This window comes from Cricetulus griseus, chromosome 4, assembly GCF_003668045.3.
Source record: "Cricetulus griseus strain 17A/GY chromosome 4, alternate assembly CriGri-PICRH-1.0, whole genome shotgun sequence".
NCBI lineage: Eukaryota > Metazoa > Chordata > Mammalia > Rodentia > Cricetidae > Cricetulus > Cricetulus griseus.
This window is the reverse complement of record NC_048597.1, coordinates 53,688,605-53,704,233: the sequence shown is the minus strand read 5'-3', so window position 1 is coordinate 53,704,233 and position 15,629 is coordinate 53,688,605. Positions and strand designations below refer to the sequence as shown.

General features: G+C 43.3%; 2 protein-coding genes and 1 long non-coding RNA gene across 7 annotated transcripts in view; 2 read left to right on the top strand and 1 right to left on the bottom strand.

The window, feature by feature from the left end:
• The window catches only part of LOC103164543 (poly(ADP-ribose) polymerase family member 9), a 34,014-nt gene extending 31,406 nt beyond the window's left edge, over positions 1-2,608 (top strand). For all 3 annotated transcript variants that reach the window (XM_027412759.2, XM_035444577.1, XM_035444578.1), the window contains one exon: positions 1,581-2,608. In XM_027412759.2, the coding sequence (XP_027268560.1) occupies positions 1,581-1,978 (398 nt within the window). In that variant the 3' untranslated portion in view covers positions 1,979-2,608. The remainder of the gene's footprint in view (positions 1-1,580) is intronic.
• Positions 2,609-8,431: 5,823 nt separating this feature from the next.
• LOC103160731 lies at positions 8,432-10,286 on the bottom strand. 3 transcript variants are annotated; one of them, XR_003484868.2, is made up of 4 exons: positions 10,025-10,286; positions 9,439-9,617; positions 9,102-9,187; positions 8,432-8,483 (listed from the first exon to the last, which is right to left on the bottom strand). It is a non-coding gene; the product is annotated as an uncharacterized LOC103160731 (long non-coding RNA). The 3 variants fall into 3 exon arrangements; XR_003484869.2 differs by lacking the exon at positions 8,432-8,483 and having other exon boundaries at positions 8,832-9,187; positions 9,439-9,622; positions 10,025-10,283; XR_003484867.2 differs by lacking the exon at positions 8,432-8,483 and having other exon boundaries at positions 8,832-9,187; positions 10,025-10,274.
• A 55-nt stretch (positions 10,287-10,341) lies between these two features.
• Positions 10,342-15,629, top strand: part of LOC100765686 (importin subunit alpha-5) — a 56,519-nt gene continuing 51,231 nt past the window's right edge. Inside the window, exon 1 of the mRNA XM_027412758.2 lies at positions 10,342-10,499. The gene's annotated coding sequence lies outside the window, so the exon portion shown is untranslated. The remainder of the gene's footprint in view (positions 10,500-15,629) is intronic.

Sequence of the window (15,629 nt, the reverse complement as noted above, 5' to 3'; positions counted from 1 at the left end):
ATTCAAACCATTGCAGAACTGAACTTGGGTGCTCTGAAAAACAAGAACCACTGTCCCAGCCAGGCGGTGGTTGGACAAGCCTTTAATCCCAGCACTCAGGAGGCAGACGGAGGCGGATCTGTGTGAGTTCAAGGCCAGCCTAGTCTACAAGAGCTAGTTCCAGGACAGTCTCCAAAGCCACAGAGAAACCCTGTCTCGGGAAAAACAACAACAACAACAACAAAAAACCCCACTGTCCCTAGTGAAGTATACTGTTAACTAGATACTGAAATGATACTTTTACTCCAATTTGATTTCATATCCCCCCCCCACCCTTTCTGTAGTTACTAGAAAACATAAAGTGGCATATGGGACTTGTATTGCATTTCTACTTTCTAGTGGTGCTCTACACCCTGAATAAGTGTTTGGTTCAGTAGAGAAGGGACAGGAAGAAGGAAGGAATGGCAGGATAGCTTCAAAGAAGTTTTAGTGTGTTCCCCTCTGCATGAGGTTATTTGTTTTCAGTGCTGAGAGTGAACCATGGCTTTGTGATGCTAATATATGTCACTAAGCTGCATTAAGTCCCTCTACAGTAAAAGGCAGTTTAACTCTTAGTCTTAGAGGGTTTGGGTTTGCTTGTTTTCATTTCTGTTGTTTTGCTATTTGAGACAAGGTCTTCTTTTATGGTCTCAGGTTGCCTTGAACTCTGAATCCTCCCACATCAGCCTCCTGAGTGCCAGGATTACAGATGTGTACCACTATGCCTGGCTCTTCAGTGTTGTTAATCCCACAATCTATAATGTTGATAGGGGTTATAGTAGAATGGAGACTATTCACCTCTAGTAGTGGGAATGAAGCATCACCTTATTACTGTCATAGTCTCCAGATTGCCTGATGGGTGGAAATTATCTGGTCAGCATGAATCTTGTTCAAGACAGCGGAGGGTACTTAGTGAGGCATTGTGCCAGGCCATAGTAAGAAGCCAGTGTACCTTGTTTTCCAGGGATGATGTAAGGACTATGCTCTCCCAAACCAGGTTGTCCTTCTTGAAAAAGAATCAAGCATTTACATCTTTTTTCCTCTTACACTGCCCAGGACTCTGACTTCTTGCCCCCTCCCCTTCTCCTTTTGATTTTCGTGCTGTGTATGTGATCCTGCTATCCTAGTGCTGCCTGTTCTTACTGGACGATATTTAAAATCTGTTTTCTCAAAAGCTGTAGAGATACACCTATCTGTAGCCTGTGTAGCTAGCCAGTTTTCTAAGCACAGACTTCCTTACTGCTGAGAACTGCCTGGTTAAATAATGACTTGAATCATAATTCATCCCAATCCTAGATTTTCATGCTTTTGATGAAAATACTATTCAAATTACAGATTAATTGAACCTAATCAATGCAAAATTGCTTTGAGAGCTAGTGACTTCTGTGTAAATTCTAATGATATATTCTAACATAAAACAGTTGTTGATGGTACCAGTGATACTGTTTCAGGAGCAACTTAGGGTGGAGGTAATTATGTGAAGGTCTAGAGAGAAAATACATATCATATTAGTACCCCAATAGACACCATCTACTATAACATTTTTTTTTTTTCTCTTTCAGACCCAGTTTATGGAGCTGGCATACATTTCACCAAGAGCCTCAAAAAACTAGCAGACAAGGTCAAGAAGACCTCTAGCACAGATAGACTAATCTATGTGTTTGAGGCAGAAGTGCTCACAGGCTCCTTCTGTCAGGGTAATAACTTAATTATTACCCCACCGCCATTGAGTCCTGGGGCCTTAGATGTTCATGACAGCGTGGTTGACAATGTTTCTAACCCTGAAACTGTTGTTGTTTTTAATGGCATGCAGGCGTTGCCCCAGTATTTGTGGATTTGTACACAGGATAGGACATTGTTACAGCACCAGATGTGGGGACAGGACTACTCATCAGGTCTAGCGATGGTCTCTTCACCACCACAGTCCTGGTTGGAGGTCTCATATGGCAGCACTGTTTAGTCTCTATGTCATTTTAACAACCAGCAGGGCTTGGGTGGATTGAAAAAACAATGACTGTCAGTGACTTAAACATAACTGGGTTACTAAAGGCACCAACCATACACTAGTGTCTCACTGCCTTCTTTACCTTTGGCCTTGGGGTGGATAGATGACAGCTAAAACTTGTTCCTGACTTTCTCTTCTCCTTGACATCCTATAGTGGGAAATTATCAATACAGAGTCAGGTAGAAATAAAAGGGTATTTAATAGGGAAAAGCCTTACTTACAGAGCGACCTAGCCAGCCGGTGGGTCAGCAGCCTGTACAGCAAGCAGCAAAGAGAAACGGAAACGGCAAACGCAGTCACACTACGTCACTCTGACCACGCCCTCACAAGCATGGTCAGGCACACCTGTAGCCAGCCCCTAAGAAGGCGTGGCTACAGCTTCCCCTACAACATCCTTCATCTCCTTTCCTATAGGCAACAGCAAGAATATTTTACATGTAACTAAGATACTCTTTTTTTAGTAAGTCAAACTAACTAAATAGATGATAGTATAAAATAGGACAACGGAATGATTTTAGATTTTCTATATAATTTTGTAAAGTGCTTTGGATATTCAAATAAATGACCTTTGTGTGAGTAACTGGCTCTGAGTAGTTATGTGTGAAATGAAATAATGGGAACTGGAAGGACATCAAAAGATTGATACTCAGTTTGGATTCAGTGCTATCAAACAGTGCCACCCAGTGGTGGGTGTGGCAACCTATATCTTTAGTCTCAGCACAAGAGAGTCAGAGGCAGGAGAGATCTCTGAGTTCAAGGCTAGCCTGGTTTGCAGATTGAGTTCCACAACAGTCAAGGCTACACAGAGAAACCCTGTCTGGAAAAACAAAATACCCACCTCCCATCCAAAAAACTTCCCCTAAAACCAACCCAAACAAACAAAAATCCAATGCTGCTCATCTGCCAAGTGGCTTAAGTATTAACTCACCAAGCATTTACTAGTCATTACAAGTGCTTTATTTACTTTGTGGATGCTGAGCAAGACTAGTACCCTCAAAACCTTTATCCTGAATAATCAGAAAGGCAGATATGGATATGTGAACAAATGTGAGTAGGTATAACTAAAGGAGGATATCAGAGTCTTTGGAAAAATTTAAGTGATAACTTATATGTCCTGAGAGCTGGACAAAAATCAAGGACTGGGAGAAAGCTTCCAAAAGAAATAGTGATAAGACAGTAAAGTGGGGACAGAGGTGGAAGTGTGTTGCAGGCAAGAGTATAGCTCTTATAAAGAATGAATCCACTTCCATTGGGCCCAGACTTCACGTGCTATTTGCAATAGAGGGGCTAATCGCACCACCTATGTTTTGCCTACTTCCAAGACCACATTGATCTGTCCTTCCAGACCCTCTACCTCTCACTCTTCAACATCTCACAAGAACATTCGCTCCTGGTCTTACTTTAAGCTGTATTCTCCTTATAAGAAACATGCTTATTTTATCACATGGTCCAGTCCTGGAATCTGGGCAAGAAAATCTCTGCTTTAGACGATTTGCTTGAAAGATTGCCTATCGTGGTCCCTTGTTTTAGAGGTCTCAATCTAGGTCTGCCATAGTTGGGCCCATCAACACAAGGAGGTCACAGGCCAAGAGAGCAGACCATGAAGAGCCTACAATACTCACTCCCGAGCCAACCATTAGGTATCTGGAAACTCAAATTTTCTGCTTAAGGTGTTCTGAATCCATCTGCAGAACACATTGGGTCCCTTTCTTGTCTCTCCCCAAAACAGAGTATGTTACAGTTAGGTGACTGGAATGCTTGCCTAGCCTATGTGAGGCCATAGATTCAATCTCTAGCACACACACACATTTAAAAAAAGATGTGGCTGGGCTGTGGTGGTGCACCCCTTTAATCCCAGCACTGCGGAGGCAGAGGCAGGCAGATCTCTGTGATTTCCGGACCAGCCTGGTCTACAAGAGGTAGTTCCAAGACAGCCTCCAAACCACAAACTGTCTCAAAAAACAAAAAACAAAACAAAATAAAACAAAAAAAATTATGGGTGGGCTGTTGGTGAGATGCTCAGAAGGTAAAGTCACTTGCTGCCAAGTCAGATGACCTGAGTTCGATCCTGGGATTCCTATGGTTGAAGGAGAGAGCTGACTCCTGCAAGTTGTCCTCTAACTGCTACACAAAACCCTTTCCAATATAAATAAATGTAATAGTAATAAAAAGAAAGAAGAGCCAAAGGGTGAGAATTGTCAGGGAAATGGGGCCTGAATGTGTTGCCTGAGGTCTCCACATACATGTGTGGATACATGCCTGTGAGGTCTGTGGTACCAAGCTGCAAGTGAGAGAACAGGTCATGTGTGAAGAAGCCCTGTGGAACACGGAAGGGGTGGGCTGACTGAGCTGTTCAGTGTTACTATAGTGAAGCACAGGGGGAAAGACTAACATTTTGAAAATAGAATTAGTTCTACATTGTTAAGTATGTTCCCAGAAAAGAGCAACCTAAATTTCTTTACTCAAACTGTAAACTTATTTAAAATTTAACTACAATTTTGTAATTTCAGATAACATTTGTGCTTAACAGCTATTTTCTTTGTGGAAAGAGGTTTTATATATGGTAGGTATTGTTATTATTTTGTGGTCCTAGGGACTGAACCTACAGCTTTAGGCATGCTAGGTAAGCACTCTACCACTGAGCTATACCCTAGCCCTAGAAAAGATGTTTAACTTATGGTGGCATACAATGTGCATCAAAGTGCTTTTAAAGTGGTGGGTATATGAGATACAGAGTCTTCATGGTTAATTTATAGCTGTAAAGGATATGATTGACAGGCTGTACACACAAAGTAGGTAGCCATTCTGGAGGAGTGAAAACCAATTCTTTTGTGTGTTGATTTGCAGAAAGTCTCACATAGCCCAGAACTTGTTTGTTTATTTGTTTGTTTATTTACTTATTTGTTCATTTATGGGACCTAGGCATGAAACAGGTTTGGCCACCAAGCCAGGCATCAAGCTAGGATGAACAAAGGACTGCCATGTGCTCTGCCCCTGCCTGATGTACCACTACGTTGTCTCTGCCCATTGACAGGAGTTTGTTCATTTATTTTTATTTATGTTTTGGTTTTTTAAGACAGAGTTTCTGTGTGAAGCCTTGGTTGTCCTGCTCTGTAGACCAGGCTGGCCTTGAACTCAGAGATCCTCTTATCTGTGCTTTCCATGTGCTGGGATTAAAAGTGTGTACCATCACTGCTGGGCAAACTTTGAACTTGTTATATAATGGAGACCTTGAACTTCTGATTCTAATGCCTCCACCTTTCAAGTGCTAGGATTATAGGCCCAAGCCATCATACCTAGTTAAAATGAATTCTTAAGAAGCTTCAAACCTGCTGTGCCAGTAAATAAGTAATCTATGCCTGTGTACTTTTTGAGAGAAATTTGAGCTTGATGTCATTATGTTGCACTGACATGAACCACTACTATGAAGGCATAAAAGCAGAGCTGCAAGTCAAATTAATTTCATGTTTGACTTTTGACATAAAAAAGACATCTCCTGAAGGCAGTTCATTAAAGTATTAATGGAAATGCCAACAGAATAAAAATATTCAACACTGTCAGGACAGAGAGGTTCTTTGTGTATCCCTAGCTGTCCTGGAACTCACTCTGTAGACTAGTTTGACCTCAAACTCACTGAGATCTGCCTGCTTCTGCCTCCCCAGTGCTAGGATTTATTTTTAATAGTACAGATAACACCTGTTTAATTAGTTCTTTTTATCATACTTATATTTTTTTAATAGTCTTTAAAGTACAGAATAAGAGGCTGGAGCTAGGACTTAGCTGGTAATGTCCTTGCATAACATGAAGCCCTGGGCTTGATTCCCTAGCACCACAGCATAAAATCAAGTGTGAAAGAAAGAATATAAAATAACATTTCCTGCAAAATTTAAACATACAATGAATTAAATCCCATCCTTGAAGCAAAGGGATATAAACTTTACAAAATATTGCCAGTTTTGTTATACCTGTTACTGAATTGGTCCTTCCTCTATTGATTATTAGCTGCCATTTATAACCAGTCCTGTTGCCATTTTGCTTTTAGTAACAGGATACATATAACAGAAAAGAAATATGTTAAACTGTATAATTCCAAGTAGATACCTGCTTTTTACATTTACATGTTAAAGTAATAACATAAATATACATTTGCGTTGTTTTTATTTCTATACCTATTAGATTGGCAGCTTTTTTTTTCTCTCCAGTTTCAGCTTGCAGAGCTCTTCATTTTGAGATGGGGTCTCACTATGTAGGCCAGAGACCTTCTTGCCTCTGCCTCTCAGAGTACTGGGATTAAATGCCTGTGCTTTCATGCCCAAGTGTGTGCATATGTGTGGGTTTTGAGACAAGGTTTCTCTCAGTGTTCTGGGGTATGCTAATTAGGTCATTAGGCCAGGCTGGCTGACCAGCAAGCTCCAGGGATCCACCTGTCTTAGCCTCCGCAGAGCTGGGATTCAAAGCCTGTATCAACATACTTGGCCTTTTGCTTAGATGCTGGGGATTGAACTGAGGTCCTCAGACTCTATTGGCCAGTACTTTACTGAATTCGGTATCTTCCTACTCTCAACCTGCTGGTTTTTTGTTTGTTTGTTTTAAAAACTGTATCCAGGCAGTGGTGACGAATGCCTTTGATCCCAGCACTTGGGAGGCAGAGGAAGGTGGATCTTTTGTGAGTTTGAAGTCAGCCTGGTCTATAGAGTGAGTTACAAAACAAGTAAAGGCTAGACAGAAACCGTGTCTCAAAAAAACAAACTAAACAAAAAGATTGGTTAGTTGAGTTTAAACTTTCATGAAACAAAGCCAAAATTGTGAGAATAATAAAAGTAGTAATACATAAGATGAAAATAGTTTACAAAGAGATGAAAATAGATGAAAGATAAATATCTACAAATTTATGTTCCAAATGTTAGAAAACATGTATAGAAAATGGAATCTTATATACTGTTTGTAGACTATAACTTGATGAAATAACCCAGCAATGCCCAAGTGTATTAAAGTTTGCAATTGCTATGTAATGGATTACCACAAACCTAGTGGCTTAACACCCATGTATTATCTTGGGGTTTCTTTTGGCCAGGAGGGTGTTCACAGCTTACCTGGACCCTCTGCTAGGGCCTATCAAAGTGGCATTAAAATACATATTCCTCACACACGAAGGCTCAAGTCAGGAAGAGTTGGCTTTCAAGCTCGCTCAGGCTGTTAGGAGAGTCCATTTCCTGTGATTATGTGACTGCAGGCTCTAGATTCTTACTGAATGCTAGCTAAAGGCTATTCAGGTCCTAGAAGCCATTTGTAGGCCCTACCAGTGGCCTACTTTTTTAATTAATTAATTCAGTTCATTTTAATTTTATATGCATTGGTGTTTTGCCTTATGTATGTCTGTGTGAGGGTGTTGGATCCCTTGGAACTGGAGTTATAGTTGTGAGCGGCCATGTGGGTGCTAGGAATTGAATCTGGTTCCTGTAGAATAACTAGTGATCTCAACCATTGAACCACCTCTCCAGCTCCTAGCAGGTGGCCTTTTATAGGCAAGTCTTGTTTCTTTAAGGCCAGCAAAAAATTTTTAGTTTCATAATATATGAAGTATTACATAATGAATGTTAGCACAGGAAGTCTTCCCACTTTCCAGTTCTATCTGTTGACTAGGAATAAGTAAGGGTCCTATAGACATCAAGTGGTGGGGATTATACAGGGCAGCACCAAGAATCAGAGATCATGGGGTTATTTTAGAATTCTCCTACCACATCTAATGATATTAAAGATTCAGTGTCCTGGGGCTGGAGAGGTGGCTCAATGGATAAGGGCACTTGCTTCTCCATTCCACCACCAAAAACAAAAAAGCAACAGGGAAAATACTAAAAACATTAATGAAGAGGTATGAAGGTAGTGCAAAATATGGAAAAGAGCCTTACATTTCCCATTGCTTTTCTGAGCCTGCCTTGACTGCTGATTCTACAAGCAATGGCTAAGACACTGAGTAGAGCTTTGGCTGTCTCATGGGGTTGAAAAGAGATGGATACCTGTGACTTTTGGTTGGGACTCTTAAGGACCATACTTACCTAGGTGGATTAGAGAATAAACCAGCCTCCATGAAGACTTAGCTCCCAATAAGGATCAGACATCAACTCAGCTTTGGTCAGGTTAGGGTTTCTATAGCTACAATGAAACACTATGACCAAAGAGCAAGTAGGGGAGGAAAGGATTTATTTGGCTTACATTTCCACATCTAAGTGCATCACTGAAGGAAGCCAGGGCAGGAACCCCCAACAGGGCAGGGCTGATGAAGAGGCCATGGAGGAGTGCTGCTTACAGGATTGCTGAGTAGGGCTTATTCAGCCTGCTTTCTTTTTGTTTGTTTTTGAAACAGGGTTTCTCTGTGTAGCCATGGCTGTCCTGGAACTAGGTCTGTGGATCAGGTTGAACTCGAACTCACTGAGATCCATCTGCCTCTACCTCCTGAGTGCTGGGTTAAAGACATGCACCATTACACCTGGCTTCAACCTGCTTTCTTTCTTTCTTTTTTTGTTTTTGTTTTTTGTTTTTGTTTTTTGAGACAGGGTTTCTCTGTGTAGCTTTGGAGCCTATCCTGGCACTCAATATGGAGACCAGGCTGGCCTCAAACTCACAGAGATCTGCCTGTCCCTGCCTCCCGAGTGCTGGGATTAAAGGCGTGATTAAAGGTGTGCGCCACCAATGTCCGGCCTTCAACCTGCTTTCTTATAGAACCCAGGACCACCATGCCAGGGATGGCACTGCCCCCATGAGCTAGGCTCTCCCCCATCAATCACAAATTAAGAAAATGCCTTATAGCTGGATCTTTTGGAGGTTCAATTTTACTCAATTGAGGTTCGCTCCTTTCAGATGACTCTAGCTTGTGTCAAGCTGACATAAAAGTAGACAGCACATTGGCCCTAAGTCTCTCTGACAGAGCACTTTCTTTTTCCAGCTGCCTTGCTCAAACTTAGTTCTGATTGTAATAAATAAACACGATGATGCAGAAGGGAGTCAAGTTTGAGGGAAGGATGGAGGGAGGGAGGGAGTTGTTCTAGTTTGCTTTCTATTGCTGTGATTGCACACTAACCAAAGCAACTTGGAGGCAGGCATTCCAGCTTACATCTCTAAGAGGAGCCAGGGCAGGAATTCAAAGCAGGATCCTGGAGGCAGTAACTGAAACAGACCATGGAGGAAATGTGGTTACTCTATCATTCTCAGCTTACTATCTTATACAGCCCAAGGGTGGCACTGTCCACAGTGGGCTGGGCACATCATGAGTTAGGAAAATGCCTCACAGACATGCCCACAGGCCAATCTGATGGGAACCAGTCTCCCATTCAGGGTCCCTCTTACCAGGTGACTCTAGTTTGTGTTAAGGTTATTAAAACCGCCACTGGAGCCAAGACAAACGACCATTGCTTTACCTAGGATTCAGTCAGTGTGGTCCTTTGTCTCCCTCTTTCTTACATTTATAAGGGTGTTGACGCCGTCTGTTGCTCTTCAGTATTCCTTTTAAACAGACTCGTTAAACCATGTCCTGTGTGTGAAATTCTTCAGTGACCTCTGCTTGGCTTGCTTAAGGTGTTCTTTTGAAGCCACAACCCTACTCTCCAGAAAGAAAAACAATCATTTTCCTAAACATTTTGTTTGAGAGAACTTACTCAGATCAATGCCAATGTTTTTACTAAAAATTAACATCATCGAGCCAAGGTGTTCCTACGTAGTAGTCATGCCGGTCTAGAACTTGCCATTCTCCTGCCTCAGCCGTCCCAGTGCTGAGTGGTGTGCTAACGATCCAGGCTCAAAAATTATTTTGTTAATGTTTTATGGGACTAATAAATTACTAGGCAAAATGGGAGAGAGCCGAAGAGAATACCCAGAAGGTTCCCACAAACGAGTGGCGTGTGAATTCTTTGAACGTGAGGCACTGACGTATTTCGCGATACTCCCTCAGCCTCCAACCATGCCATCGTTCATCCAATAAGCGCGCTCGGTGTGTGAGGCACCTACCATGTGAGAGGGTGGCTATGGAGATGTGAGGTGTGTGGGGAGGGCGGTATCCGTCCATTCTAGAAGAGCTTAGTAAGGACACGTTTGTCTCCATAACTTGTACGTGTCTTTACTTTTCCGGACTGCAAACCTCGTTCTCAGAGACCCACGCCCTGGCCGCGTCCACTCGGGAAAGAACGCTTCAGAGACTCCGCTTCCCGGCAGCCCCTGCGGCGGGCGGCGGAAAGGCGCACGCAGGCGCGCAGGCCGGCCCCCGCACGCAGGCGCACTGCGCACGCCGGCTGAGCTGGGTCTCGCGGCTCGGTGCGCGGCGGCGGCGCGGCGGCGGCGCGGGCGGCGGCGAGAGCGAGGCCTGGTGAGCGCCGCCGTGGTGCGCGCCGGCCGGTCAAGGTTGTGCGCGGAAGAGGCGCAGCGGGCCGACAAGAAGCGAGCGTCTCACCCTCACGGCGGCACCGGGACCGGTCGCCTGGAGCCGGTGAGTGGGGGGCTTCCCCGCGGCCCCTCCCCCTCGGCGGGCGGCTCTGGTTCCCTCCGGGGACCCGAGGGAGGCCCCGGGGCGAAGGCGGACGCGGGCGCCGGCCGGGAGCTGTCGCTGTCGCGCCGGGGACCGGACCTTCGCGTCGCTCCGGTGCGTCACGGGACTGGCGGTTCTAACGGCCCGCGCGGCGGCGGCGGCGGCGGAGGAGCGGGGTGGGGGTGGGGAACGCCGGTCGGGGCGGGGCGGCGGTGGAAGCGGCGTCGGGGACTGCGGGGCGCCGGGCGGCGGCGCGGAGTCTGCGCGCCGCGCTAGGCTGAGGGCGGGGGCGGAGGCGGGTGTCGCGGGGTGCGGTGGCCGAGGCCCAGGCGTGCGGGGCCGTTCCGGGAGTTGGCAGGTTACCGCCCGGGCCGGTGTTTGGAGGGAGGCGGTGGGGGTGGAGACGGGAGGCTGCAGTTTACAGATGTCATAACTACGCGGGCCTGGAGCTGCTGACGGGGGTGTGGTAATTATAGCAATGACAACTTGGTCGTCTGTGTGAGCGGTGATGCGAGGGAAACCGCCAAGCGTTAGCTGAAGCTCGCAGTGGGAGCAGAAAACTGGAGGGCGACTGAAGTCAGGGATGTCGGCAAGAAAGAAGGAGAGGGTTGAATGCGTGCGATCCTCTTGGCAATGAAAAGTTTCAAATGAATTGATTTTCTTTTTAAGGCTTAAACTTCGGTTTGGTAAACTAGTATCAGAATCAACAACGGAGAAATGCTTTTGAAATTCTGTGTGAAACACTAACATCTATCCTTTTTTTTTCCCCTTAAAACAGTTCCTTCAAATCCCACCTCCCTGTCACTCTCCCCCCCCCCCTTTTTTTTTTTTTTTTTTGAGGATGGGTTTTGCTTGGTAGGCTGTCTTTGTGCTTGTCCTGGCTTCTTGGGTGCCAGGATTTCCATCACCCTAGATGATATTCCCACGTTCTTGTTGCTTTGTTGCCTTTTCTTTGTTTTTGAGACAAGGCTCACTATGTAGTCATGGCTGGACTAGCACTGGATACATTGCCCATGGTTGTCTTGAATTCAGAACTGTCTTCCCTCAGCCTCTCAAGTGCTGGGGTTTTAGGAACAACAGCATGCCTGATTGACTCATACAAATTCTGAGACAGGGTCCCTTTACATATTCCTCCTAGAACTCACATGTAGACCAGGCTGTCTTTGAACTTAGAGATCCACCTGCCCCTGACTCGTGAAATTCTGGAATTAAAGACATGTACTGTCACGCCTCCATTGTTTTTTTTTTTTTAATGTTTTAACTTTTTTTTTTTAAAGAATTATTTATTATACAGTGTTCTGCCTACATGTATGCCTGCAGGTCAGAGAGGGCACTAGATCTCATTGCAGATGATTGTGAGCCACCATGTGGTTGCTGGGAATTGAACTCAGGACTTCTGGAAGAGCAGGCGGTGCTCTTATCCTCTGAACCATCTCTCCAGCCCTCACACCTCCGTTTTAAAGTTTACAAGGTCTAAATTTTGAAAGGAAACTGAGAGTGATTTGTCTGTAATTTTGGTGAAATAACTTATTTTTTGTTACCTTTTTATGTAATGTTTTTGGATGGGTGATTTAAAATAAGATGGAGGTCTGAGAGGAAGTAAAATAAAACAAATTTACAGTAACTTTGAACTAGATGTTAACTTTTCCTAGTATAGATGAAAGCATGGAAGAGCACAGTATTTTCAGAATAGCTTGTTTCTTAAACATATTTTGCTTATTTTTTATGAATGTGAGTGTTTTGCCTGAATATATGTAATGCATCATGATCGTGCCTGGTGCTTACAGAGGGCAGAGAGGGATTTAGATCCTTTGAAACTGAACTTGCAAAGGGTTTGAGCTGCACTACGGGTGCTGGGAACCAAACATGGGTCTTCTTCAAAAGCAGCAAGTGCTCTTAACTGCTGAACCATCTCTCTCATTCAGAAATCACTGGAAGAAGATGGCATAGCTCTTGAAATCTTAGTCGTAGGGAATCAAATTGTTACTCATTGACTATAAAGAGTAAGAGCTAGGGCCGGGCGTTGGTGGCGCAGGCCTTTAATCCCAGCACTTGGGAGGCAGAGGCAGGCAGACCTCTGTGAGTTCGAGGCCAGCCTGCTCTCCAGAGCGAGTGCCAGGAGAGGCTCCAAAGCTACACAGAGAAACCCTGTCTCAAACAACAACAACAACAAAAAAAAAACAAAAACAAACAAACAAAAAAAAGTAAGAGCTAGTAGCTTGTGCCAATAATACTAGCATAGCAAAGCCTAGTATGGGGCAGGAGTGTAGCATGCCAGAGGCCTGGAGTTGACCGCACACACAATTTTACAAAGAGCCTGACAAAATCAACCCTGAAAAACCTCCAGTAAAGTAATGAGAATAAAGATATTACTTGAAATCAAATATTTGGATTATGCTTTTTTTCTTTCTTTTTGAGACAGGGTCTCTCTGTAGACTCAGCACCCTTAGAACTTTGTAGAGAAGTTGGACTCAAAGTCACAGATACCCACCTGCCTTTGCCTTGAAAGTTCTGGGAATAAAAATGTGTCTCACTATGCCAGGCTATTATGCACATTTTATTTTATTTTCTTGGGGCCAGGGATCCATTTCCTAGACTTACACATACTGGGTTTGTGCTCTGCTATGGGACTATGTCCCCAGTCCTTGTATTATGTGTTTTTTCTTGCATTATGTATTTTTTGGTGGTTGTCATGTAATGTTATATACCTTGACTTTTATCTAGAATTGACATATGCCAAAGGGAACTAAAAAAAAAAAAAAGTAAAAACACCCCTGCAAAAACAACAACAAAAACCTTTGTTGCTTGTGGTAGCCTTTTAATTTTACTAATTTTTATGTGTGTGGGGTATATATATTGGGATTGCAAGCACATGATTTTTCAGCTTCCTTGAGAAAGGGTCTCATTGAAGCTGTTTTTGCTTGTTAGCTAGACTAGCTGGCTGGCAGTTGAGCTCCGGAGATCTGCATATCTGCTCCTAAAGCTGGGTTTACAGCCATGTGCATCCATGTCCCTATTTTTTTATTTGGGTGCTGGGCAGTGAAACTCATACCCTCATCCTCACCCAGTAAGAGCGCTCACCCACTGAGCAATCTCCCCAGCCCTGGCTTTTTTGTTAAAGATTTATTTATTTATTATGTATATAGTATTCTGCCTGCATGTATGCCTGCAGGCCAGAAAAGGGCACTAGATCTCATTACAGATGGTTGTGAGCCATCATGTGGTTGCTGGAAATTGAATTCAGGACCTCTGGAAGAACAGCTAGTGTTCTTAACCACTGAGCTATCTCTCCTCTGTGCCCCCCCCCACTTTTTCTTTAAAAAAACTTTTTATTATGTGTATATGTGAGTGTATGCTTCATGTGTGGGGTTGCCTGTGAGGAGGCCAGAAGAGAGTGTTTTGGATCCCATGGAGTTGGAATGACATACAGGCAGGGGTCAGCTGCCCAACATAGTTGCTGGGAACCTAATTTGGGTCCTTTGGAAAAACAGCAAACTTACAGGTACTGAGCTATCCTTTCATCCCTAGGTTTTTTTTTTTAATTATTTTTTAAAGTAAAATTGCTTTTATTAGGCTAATGCTTTGTAAACAGGCTTGTTTCTGTGTTGACAGGTAGGCTCAGTGGGTTCAGTTTTTGTAATTTTCTTAAGTCTCAATTATGTCATAAATTCTTTTATACCAGACAGTCATTTCCTGGACTTTTTGCTGCTGTTTCTGGTGCTTTCAATGTTTTTTTAACTTTACTTTTCCCATAGAGGGAGAATAGGATTACATATGGTCATTTCTAGGGTTAGCACCAGTACTTGGGAGGTGGAGACAGGATATTGGGAATTCAAATCATCCTCAGCCCAATGTGAATATGAAACCCACCTGGCCTCCATGAACCAAAACAAAAGTCAAGACCTCTGGTTGGCTAGATGACTGACTTGCTGATAAAGGATATCCCTTAATACTCTTGTTATCTTTGTACTTTTGTTGGAATTATGAATTTAGGTATAGTTAATAATCATAATGTTGGCTATGGCAATTTATTTAGCTGAATTGAGCTGATTTCTCCCTTGATGTAGTGCAGATGAGACTATCATTAGAAGGATTGTGAAGTAGTGTATTAAAAATGTGGGAATGGGGACTGATGATTGTAATTTCTGTTTGTTTGTTTGGTTTTAAAGACCTTAGCAACACTGCAAAGTAGACCTAAATGAAAAGAAAAATGATTCTGTCCCAATGTTATAGACTAATTGGGATAATTCTTGAGAGCTGGCAATAATCCAGAATGTGGATAATGGGGATAATCCTCTTCATATAACAAGAATAATGCTGCCCTTCTTATACAAAGATAAGTCTGCTTGCTCATCATGAATGGTTTTCCAGCACTAACAAGGATATGTGCTGAGTTGTCCATGTGTCCATTCTCTTATGCTTTGTGACCAACAAGACAGCTTGGGGTCAGAATGAGGGCTTCTAACTGAGGAACAGAAAGACTCACAGAAAGTAGTCAAATTCATTATGGGTCAACCCTGTCTACATCAGATAGTTTTCAGTAATTATCCTTGCAAAAGCACTTGAGGGAGGAGGTTGCCCTGCTGCCTGATTAGGTAACTTGCCCCACTTCACGCTAAATGATGGGGCTGTGAGTCAAGCCATTAGGCTGTTTATAATATATTTATACTAGTCATTTAAGCTTGGCTTTATCAGCAGTTTAGTCTTTATTTACATCAGGACAAACTGGAGGCCAAATTTATTTACAGTTAAGAGATTGTCTTAAGTTCCTTTTTTTATGACCATTAAAATTACCTGAGTTTTAAAATAAGATAACAGAAAAAACCTGCCACCCTTGTTCCAGTCTCTGTACTTTAGATGGTACCTATTTTTCTTCTTTTAAGTGTCTCCTCACTTATATTTGTAAATACCTTTGTTTTATTGCCTCCCTCACTGTGGTTTAAATTTATCTCTAATGGTCTCACTGTGTAATCCTAGCTGCAGCGATCTTGCTCTGTAGGCCAGGCTGGCCTCAAATTCACAGACCTTGAACTCAAATTGATCTACCTGTCTTTGCCACTCAAAGTGCTGGGATCAAGGATGTTCAGCAAC